This window comes from Oreochromis aureus, linkage group 7, assembly GCF_013358895.1.
Source record: "Oreochromis aureus strain Israel breed Guangdong linkage group 7, ZZ_aureus, whole genome shotgun sequence".
NCBI classification, from domain to species: domain Eukaryota; kingdom Metazoa; phylum Chordata; class Actinopteri; order Cichliformes; family Cichlidae; genus Oreochromis; species Oreochromis aureus.
Genome location: NC_052948.1, coordinates 21,787,596 through 21,798,051, shown reverse-complemented (window position 1 = coordinate 21,798,051; position 10,456 = coordinate 21,787,596). Strand labels below are relative to the sequence as shown.

The 10,456-nt window shown below is 38.9% G+C and overlaps 1 protein-coding gene across 6 annotated transcripts in view; it reads right to left on the bottom strand.

Annotated features, from left to right (window-relative positions):
* LOC116330462 (unconventional myosin-IXAa-like) overlaps nucleotides 1-10,456 on the bottom strand; it is a 148,975-nt gene that overhangs the window by 63,078 nt on the left and 75,441 nt on the right. For 4 of the 6 annotated variants that reach the window (XM_039614970.1, XM_039614973.1, XM_039614974.1 and 1 more), the window contains exons 4-6: nucleotides 10,159-10,221; nucleotides 6,888-6,987; nucleotides 3,490-3,543 (exon numbers count right to left, since the gene is read on the bottom strand). In XM_039614970.1, the coding sequence (XP_039470904.1) occupies nucleotides 3,490-3,543; nucleotides 6,888-6,987; nucleotides 10,159-10,221 (217 nt within the window). The remainder of the gene's footprint in view (nucleotides 1-3,489; nucleotides 3,544-6,887; nucleotides 6,988-10,158; nucleotides 10,222-10,456) is intronic. The other 2 variants (XM_039614971.1, XM_039614972.1) reach the window with 1 other exon arrangement.

Genomic DNA, 10,456 nt, shown 5'->3' with positions numbered 1-10,456 from the left:
ATTTCAGGCCAGTTGCAACACTTCTGGTGCAGGTTTACACTAAATCAAGTCGGGAACCCTGCTGACTGTGCACATGAAGCTTTTTAACAGATCGCTCGAGGATTCTGTTAAAACCGAATGTGCGTCCAGTCAAGGCTTTCCTGTTATTTACCATGACTTTAGTCAAGATTTATGCCATGGACCAGTCGTGCAAAAAACATCAGCATGCCAACCCATCTCTAGACATTCCACACAGCCAAAAACCAGAGACACCCAAACAAGCGCAAAATGCAAACCAGCAGCCACCGAGACCCAGAACCAAACACCAGACTGCACACATCAAATGCAAACATCCAGAAAATGTTTGGTCTTTAGGATCTTTAGTTAAATACTCAGATTTTTCATTCACATTCATTGTTTAAGTGGTATTTTTAGCCCCAGACGCTGCATCTGGAATCTGTATACACTTGTCACTGCTCAAAGTGCGTCTCTATTTACTGCAGCACACATTGACCAGTGGTAGAGGTCAGAGGCCAAACAGGCCCAGAGGGTTGGTCAGGTCATCAGGCAGCTGTCAAAAGCTGCCACTCTTTCTGTGTGTGTGTGTAGACACTGACATCATCTCCTTGGGTGGCAGGGTCTCTCATGAGGTCATTCAATGACCTTTGGGAGAGACAGTGTGTCAGCAAACAGTGAGATGGGAGGACTGTGCGAGAAAGTAATAACAGAAAGGAGCCATGTACTAAAGCAAAGCTTCAAAGTAATGGATCATAACGAAAAATACAGTCAGCTTCTCTAAGTATTTGGACTTTGGCACATTTTTTGTAACATTACCTCTGTATACCACCACATTCTTTTCTTGGATTCATTACCATGCAAAGAATTCTGCGATCATGCACTTCAGTCCTTTGTGGGCTTTCAGCGCTTTTGGTACTGCTGAGCTGGCCGGTGCAGTCACTCTGCATAAAGTTTGTTATGTTTTTCTGATTTGTTTTATTTTGGGGTTTTTTTCCTGGCTAATGACGGCCTCCCTCACGCCATCACTGACATTCAAAGGTCCAATGAACAGCTACCTAACGCTAGATTAACACTTGGAATTAACAACAGATCTTTTATCTGCTTCATGAAATAAAGAGGGAACAGGCCATGAAACCGCTTTTCAGTCAATTTTCCAATTTCCCTTTGCAATTTCTGCCTCTGAAAATGGGGGACCATGAATAAAATGGCTGGAATTCCTAAGAGGTTACTATAAAACTTTGGTTAAACCCTTGAGTCAAGTCCAAAGTTCAATCACATGTTGATGGTTTGATTTAAAATTGGTTTTGATGGTGTACAGAGGTTAGGGCCTAACAGTTTGCCTTTTTGCTTTCCTTGCAAAAAATATAGTAAAATAAAGAAAGAGAATTAAAAACAGTCTAATAAATCTAAGATTAAAAAAGCTACACTTAAATGAAACTAATTTCGTGGAAGATTGCTAACTGGTCCAGTTCAGCAACAACTTCATAGTTTCACACCTGGCTTCTTGGATCCTTGTAGGATCTTGTGTTTGCACCAATTTCTTGAAAATCCAATGGCCTCAGCAGCATAGCACAGTAATTAACGTGGCTTCATAACATTTACATTTACTGTAAATGGTGCAAATGATGCAGAGACACAGCATGAATCAAATGAAGAGAGGAACACAAATCGTATCTTAAAAACTTCAACAGAAATTTCTCAAACCACTCCTGCAGCAAAAGCCACATGTTCAGCATGACTTAAATGATTCTTCTTATAATCAGTTGTTAAGTATGCTACCTCAGCCAAGGAGCTTATGTTTCTGGTGTTTGAGCTTATGGTTGACAAAAAGCCTTAAAACTAAAGTATGATTTGTAGTGTGGTGTGTATTGTCAACATGTACAAAGTGTCAACAATGTCACGTTTTACCTCTGACCTAACCTTCAAGGTCAACAGTTTGATCTGAAGTTCAAAGTAATAATAATGTTACCTAGAGCTATATTTACAACAAATTTTCTTACTTTCATTGTTTGTACTGACAACATACAGACATGCAGATAATAATATATGGGGATTGTAAATATCACATTATTTTATCATGACTTTGTTATGGACGTACAGTAACAGATTATAACCGTTTAAAGACAAAAACAAGTTGAGTATATATGTGTGCTATCGCTGTGCTTTATGTTGTCAAATGCCTCCAGGCAAGATATGAAGTAAAGGATATTCTGCAGGTGTGGTATGAGAAAAGTCCATTAGCTTGTAAAATTAATAGGGATTCACAATGCCAATAAGAGCTTTTTAGAGAATACTCAAAATATTTGTTTTCATTCATAACAAAAAGAAATGTTTCAGAGCTAAAAAACAAAAAGAGTTGAAAAAGCCAAAAAGTCAAGAGTGAAATACAGTAAGTCCACAGGTCGTATTTATACTGACCAACTCTCATGTCAAGTGTTTGCTCGCCAGCAAAGTCTAAGTAACATAATCTCCCATTAGGAGATACAGAGGCCTTTAAACAAACACAACAAATCCCACTGACCAAACATTACTCACTTCAGGTGGAGGCTGGCAAGACAGCGGGGCAGGCTCAGAGACCAATGAAACGGCAAAAACACACACAAACACACATAAAACGGACCACACAGCTAGAGGGAAGTTTCAGGATGTGAAGCTAATTGACCACTGCTCAAGCTGACTAATAGACTTAGGAGTATTTTACCAATTGTTCAGGTTAGCGCTTGCCTTATCTTTAATGTTACAGCGAAGCATGAAATTATGTTAAATTTACATCCTAGTCAACATACTTGAAGGCCCTCACCACAAATACTTGTTTAACATTGATGAAAAGTGTTGCTGCTACAAGTCTGCTTCTCGTTTTGAACATGGTTACTAGTATCATTTGGATCAGCGACACTTTTGAGTGCTTGAAGGTTCTTCTTACTCCCTTCCCTCCTTACTGTGGTAAGCAATCAATGCTATGAATGTCAGCAGTTTTTGTGGCTCTGTGATAGCAAACCAAAACTTCTGTCATACTCTCATTAAGATCCTGAACCTTCCCTTTAAAGATGGTAGTTTCGAGTTTGTCACCTATTCTCCAAAAGCAAAGCACCCAAAAGCCAAAGGAGAAGTTTAAAGGGATGCCTCATTGTTTGAATACTGTTAATCAGCATGTCGTCACCCGTCATTTTTTTAAAAACGAGAGAAAGAGATTCATTTACTTTGAAAAACAGGCAAAAACCTTGAGTTACTGGACGAAGTACAAAGAGCAAATGTCTTGAGACGGAACAGCCAAATACAGTCAAAAGATTACACTAAGGAATCCCTTTAAACATTATAGAGCACAACCGGCGGAGGTCAGTCCAGGTCGCCTCCATCTTTTTCACTGAAAGCGGGCGGGTGTGGAAAGCCAAGAAAGAACAAGACTAAGACTGGCACCAAAAACCCAGTGTACCACGACACACCCATGGACACAGACGTACACAAACAGCTTGTCATCCACACGATACTGACCAGCTCACTCTCATAGTAATTGTCCCAGTAGAGTTTGTGCGATTTCTTTGTCATCTGGAAGTAAGGCAGAGCGGGTTAAGAAGGCTTGAGTTACACATACGTACAGTATGAAAAGGCAATCTTTAAAAAGACTGAGGAAGCAATGATGCATACTGTTAAGATGTCAGGAGGGAAAAAGAATCTCACGAAAACAGACACACACATCCACAGAGTCATGAAAATAAAACCCCGATGACCTCATCAGGGTTTGGCATTGGAAAAAAAACACACCATCTGTGGTGCAAAAAGTAGTTAGATGTTTTAGGTAAGTAAAAGTAGTGGCAAATATTAATTTAAAATTTTGAAAGCATTTCCTATCTAAATTAAAGCTACTACAGTACTATCATTAAACAACTGGATAAATGCTGTTGATTCCTTAATGTTATAGTTGTGTTTTTTATCATTTTTCTTTTTTTAAAATTCAGACTGGTCACGTTAGTGATCATTTTAAGTTATCCTAAACATTAACTTTAAGCTTAAATCTGTGCCACACTGCAACACCTTCTAATGTGTAAATCACAGTCAGTAAAGGAATTAGTAACTAAAGCTATTAGCAGAAATTAATCCATTGTGCAAGTGTCAAAAACACCCTTCCTAACATTGGGACAGTGTATCCGATATCCCCGCATTGGCGTTTTCCCCATACCATTATAACAGTGTCATTTGCAGAGATGATCCTGGACAAACAAACCACGTTGTGATGTCATAGCCTTGACATCACAACATGGCAGAAAAAGGGAAAAATTGCCTATTTATATAAAACTCTCTTCTAAAACAAAGTAAGCAAGTGTTTTCTTTAATAATTAGCAGTGTAGCAAATACATTACTGAGTTAGGTTTGCTATAAGCTAAATTTACTCATGTTAGCATTGGCTAACTTCTTGGCTAATGCTAACTAAATGTTCAGACAAAGTGATTGGTCAGTTGCAATGCTGATCCTGGACCAGCACTGTTATGATGATAAAGGAACAATACCAACACAGGGATATCGGATAGGCCACTGGAGCTCAATAGTTTAGATTTAAAGTTATGAAACGTTGCTGCTTTGACTGACACGTGCTAAGACACACCCCATTCACTAATTCCAGTCATTGACTTGGATCTTGCTGTTTTTCTGGTCTTGTTGCCTCTTGGACTATTTTTAATGGGATTTATCTGAATAACATGCTACGTGTTACAGCAAGTTCAAGAACTCTGTTCTTTAGTTTTGGTGAGTGGGATTCTAGTCTAAGCATTTAATATCTGATATGTGTGCTTGTGTGTTGCGCCTGTATGAAAAAAACAGACGTAGCCCACCACGATGTAACTCAGTGGTAAATGAAGTCTAGTTAGGAAACCTTGAGCTGAGGAACAAAACTCACCAAACAAGACTGGCTAGCAGCAGATTGTTAGCTGATGACAATATCCTGGATCGCTTTCCGTTATGATTCTGACAATGACCATAAAATTTACCAATTAAATCCACAAAATTAACTTTGTGTTCTACTCAATACGACCTGGAACTAGCAGTTCTGCACAGGTTTCCTCGTAGGCGTCTTATAAGGAAACCAGTTTTGTTTTTGCAAGCAGAGGAGACATCCCTTTCTGGCCACTGAAAGAACTGATGTTTAAGGCACTTTCACTGGCTTCAGTCAGCAGATCTACACACTCAAAATCACAATAAGTTAAGTGCACTGTATAGTAAAGAGGGGGCACAGCTTTGAAGTATTTGAGTAAATGTACTTCAGTCAAATCCACCGAGAAACACAGAGTAACACAAAGAGCTAAGTACGGACAATCGCTCTGCTCTTTTGTGACATCGGCGTGTGTGTAAGTGCGCACGACTACACGACTGCCGGCAGCCACTGCGTGAGTCCTCGTCAGCGCCAGACTGAGTCGTGAGTTTTGCAGTTGCCATGGAAACAGAGCTGCAAAGTAAGCTGGCAGCTAACAAGAGGGGGTTGTTGTTGCTGTTGTTGTTGGGAAGATTAAAGAGAACGGGGGAGAAAAATTTTATTTTTTGGGCAGATGAGGAGAGAGAATCTCTTTTTCATCTTTCCAGTGTGCTGCCTTCATGGGGTGAGGGAATATGAATCCTCACACATCAGCTGCCAAAACACACAGATATACTGGAAAAGATACACACGTATGTGGGCTTTTGGCATGTGACCAGGCATGTATGCACACTCAGCCACACATACATGTGAGAAAAAGAGTCGAATTTCTGGCAGTCAAAGATATGTATGTGTCCCAGTTGAGTTAAGTGAGTAAATAAGACATAGCAGAGATTTTTTAGCTTTACTAATCAATAATAACTTAACCCGGATTTCATTTGGGATGAATATTTGCTTTTTTTAATGAATCATTTACATAAAATTAAAGCATCAAAGTTTTCTGCACATGACAAAAATGCATTTGCTGTGCTGTTAATGCTGTTGCATTTTTTTGCCCTACATCTTTTTAAAAAAGCTTTGATGTGCATCGGTTAACATATTACCAGTTTAAAATCCTGATTTTTTTTGTAGACCCAAGCGTTCCATCCCTGCTATAACGTTTGTGTCTTCATTTGTAACTCTACATCTCATCTGGAAATTGTTTATATCAGAATTTTTGTTGTTTTAAATTAGAGGTCCGGATATATCTGATCATATTTGATAATAAATACATCCTGACAAAGTCTACAGACATATTTCTGTCTATAGTGCCATAGTACTGCATTAGGCTACGGTAAATTAGGATTTGTGGATAATCCAGCCTTAAGTGAAGAAGGTTACTTGACGGTCATGTTAGATATTTATATTTCATAGTTGTATCATTTTGTTGGGCTGTTTATGTGTAATTTTTAAAAAACTGTCTTTTAATTTTTTCCCAAAATGCCATCAGTTATATTATTATTTTAATATAAGATCACACATTTTACTGATCACACTAGTACATACTATTTACTACATGTAAATTGAATATAGCAAGCAATGAGATATTCTAAAACCAGTGTTGGTTTCCATTGGCAATGATGTGCATTAAATCACGAGCACATGCTCACTCCATCCTTATTCGTGCCTCACTGATGATTGTCTAAGTTGGACATATATGATTGGTTGTTTTACATAAGCGGTTTAAAATGTTCCCTGTAACCTGTTTGGTGATGAACCAAATTAAGGCCTTTATCCAAAGCTTATCAGTCAAATTATTAAAGCTGTTTCTTCACATTACAAGTGCTGCTGGAGCTTTAATCAATTCATATTTTAACCGACAGAAACTGGATTTGAATGACTTGCCAGATAATAAAATAGAATAGAATAACATGAAGCTTTTCTAGAAAGCAGCACCTACTTTGCTATTTGTATCTATGTTTGGCCGTGTGTGTTTTTGAGTGCCGACCTGGTTGAGGTAGTGATATTCCTCAGGTTTGAGCAGGTGGAAGGCCTTCCTCTCCTCTTCACTGGCTCCGGCCAACAGGTAGTAAAACACATGGTAGTTCCTACAGAAACACACATAAACACATTAGAGCACTGATGTCAAACTTCTTTATATTTTTCATAGGTCACATCCAGCTCACTTTGATCTTCAGTGGGCCAGACTGGAGAAAATCCCATTTCTGTCAGTGTAAAGAAGTTTAACTGTACGTTTAATCCCTGGGATATCTCAGTATGAGAAAAAGAAGTGATTTTTTGTACATGATAAAGAATTGCTGCTGATATAAATGTGCTTAAACTGTAAGAAATACATGTGTAAAATTACAGAAAAAGTCTGACTGTTCTGTAGTGTTAAAACAGCAAGATTTTGTTAATTATTATTTAATTGTGGACACATTGTACAAAAATAGAAATGTCTGTAGTAAATACTGTTTTAAGTGTTTATCTATTACTTGATTACTTTGGTGTTACATGAATGGCTGTGGGGCAGGTCATCAGCAGGACACGCTGTAATAGTTATAAAAAAAAATACAGTTAAAAGTCTAAAATTTGTGCCCTCCTTTATATTTTCCAAACAGTGGGCCGGATGGAGTTGTTGCCAGGCCGATTCCGAGACCTGGGCCTTATGTTTGATACTCCTGAGTTAGACGGTGAAAAAGAAAAAAAAGAAAAAGATTTTTTTTTTTTCCTTGTATTAATTTCTTTTAAATTTCCTCAGAGGTGAACTAAGGACAGCAGCTTTCATATCTCCCCGCTGTGCCGAAACGGCCCCTGAGGAGGAGACTCCTTTCGCGTTATCTGCGGAACATTTCTTAAAACAAACCTGCAACATGTAACAGATAAGTCACCCCTCTGACCCGGCGGTCTCACATTTCAAGACAAACAAAGCGGCAGTGTGGTGTGTGGGCTCAAGGTAACGAGTTGTGATTAACCGTGACAAAGGCTGGGGCTTCGGCCAGTGCGCTGAGAGGTAATTCTATTACAGCTGGAAACGAGTTTCCCTTCTCTGCAGAGGGACACTTACTGTCTGATGGAGTGGTGGAAAGTTATAAAACCCACAGAGGATATTAAAGACTCAACCCGTAAGCTAACGTTTTCTATCATCGCACCTCTCAAATAAAAGATGCGATTACATAATCTCTAAATCAGATTCTAAAATATTGCGATATTTTACTCTGAGCTTCATGAACTGCATATATACAGTTTTGGTAAATAATACATGAACTTGGCAGTAATGAGCTACCCAGATGAATCCAGATAAAGTTGCTTAATGAATCCAGCCGTTACAGGGCAAAGGTTACTCGTCATTTTGCCCTGAACGCAACCGTAAACACAAAAATGAAACAAATGCACTCGACCCCAAATTATTCTTTCTGACCTTCCACAAAGAACTGCTTTACAACCTCTTTTTTTGCCACAGAGTTTTTCCGCATCTTCACACTAACCGCTGACCAGAATACAGTATCAAGTAGCAAACCTCGTGATCGACTGCTTTCAGTCTTTTTTGGGCTTGTATTTTTAAGACCAGTAAAGCAGAGTTCGTGAAGGTAAGGTACCATGGCTTTGCCCAGAAAAGTTATGTAATCCATCAGGGTCTCATTCAAATACACCAATGAATGACTTAGCCTGAATGAAGTAGTGAAACATAAATGGGTGGCTATCAGCTGAACACAGTATTAAGTATTAAATCTTCGGTTTAAGTTCATTTGTGATTCCACACAAAAGATTCCAAATCATCTTCTGGTTCCACAGAAGAAAGGCCTGATTATTCAAGATTGTGTATGAGAGGAGAAGAATTTTAAATTCAGTTCTGAATTTAACCGACAGGAAGAAGAAGATAATATGGGAGAAATAGGGTCTCTCATTCAATGCGTTAGACAACATAAAACTGGGGCAACTTATAAGATAACAACAATAACACCAAATAACAACAAGCAAAAACAGTATCCACACTTGGGATTTGCGTCACAGCTCTTGAATGCAGTAAAGTCGCCTCCCTTGTAGTTTCTGACTTCCCTTCCATCAAAGCGCAGAGTCATTAAGCCCCAACAGTATCCCTGGAAAGTTCAGCTAGTTCACTCCCTAGTCCTTTTTCCTCTCCAGTGGGATCGTACAAAGGCAACCTGCCACTGAACCGACTTTAAGATTTAAGATAGTTTGCAGTTTATCATCGGCTTGCCTTCTCCCCCACCTCTGTGGTTCAAGGATGAGCCGTCTGGGAGGTCCTGACTTTAGTTTCTATCATATCAATATGGCCGCCAGAGCCTGTCATCAGGATGAAACAAAAACCCCAGACCAGTCAGGGTTAGAGCGATTAGATGACTGTTGGACAGTTCCCCTCCTCCCCACGCATGAAGCTATTATGCTGGTGGGATCAGTGGCTTTTTTTTACTGTCACCTGGGAGCGATATGATGAACTGTTAGGGCGTGTATCTGTGTTACCTGAGACAAGTAAAGCTATTTATAGGATGTGGGTGCAGGTGGAGACACATGCATGTGCGTGCATATGCCCAACGTCTGGTAGATGAGTTCTTCATACACATGTGAGTGTGTTTATACATATAAAAAGTAAGAATAGACAGTTTTACAACGTTATACTGGACAGGAAATATGACTCCTTATGTAATGTGTCAATAAATGCCTAAACTCTGAGGAAAACCTGAGAGTTTAACAAAGGGCAGAGGTTTCAGTCAGATGGCCACCTGATATATCCTTGCAGGGGAAATGAAGACTATTTCAGCATTGAGTTTCTTAGACAAAGAGCATGTGAGCGAAAAGATACGCATTTAACATCTTAGCTTTCAGGCAAGTGGAAGTGTCTCAGTGTTTCAAGTATCATATTTAGATTATTTATGGCTGCACCACTTCTAGCTGCGCTCATTGAGGTTCGGTATTTTCACCTTTTATGTTCACAGGAAAAATTGGATTTCCGTTAAAGGTGGAGTCAAATTTAAACAGATTATTTTTGATGGATTTTAAATCCACACAAAGCAAAGACTTGGATCCTTTCTGATTAACAAGATGTTATTTACATTCAAAAGCATGAGAGCTGCTGCTGAGTCATTCTAGGTATGATAAAACAGCGATCCATACTGATGAAAAAGTGGAAAGTGAGCCAAGTATTGCAGATGACAAATCTTCTAATGATGTCTGTATGGGTTTATCCAGCAAAAAAAGGAGAAGAAAAAACAAACAAAACAAACAATATGTGATCTGCGCCTATGGTCTGCACTCACCTCTCATTATGCTCCTGGTACACCAGACGTGATTTCTCCAGCAGGTACTTCTCTACGTATGCGCTGGAAATAAACATAAATGCAGCCGCACTAAGTCACAAGAGTAATTTAAGAACAAGCTGCTGTAATTATGATCAGAAATGAACAATGTTTCAATATCACATGATCACATGGACACTGAATGTGCTTCTTCTTGCCATACTCATCATAAACAGGGCATTTTAACAGATTAGCAGACAATAGGAAGATGTAAGAGGTATAATTATCCAATTTGTGGTTTTTAATAATTTGTTAAATG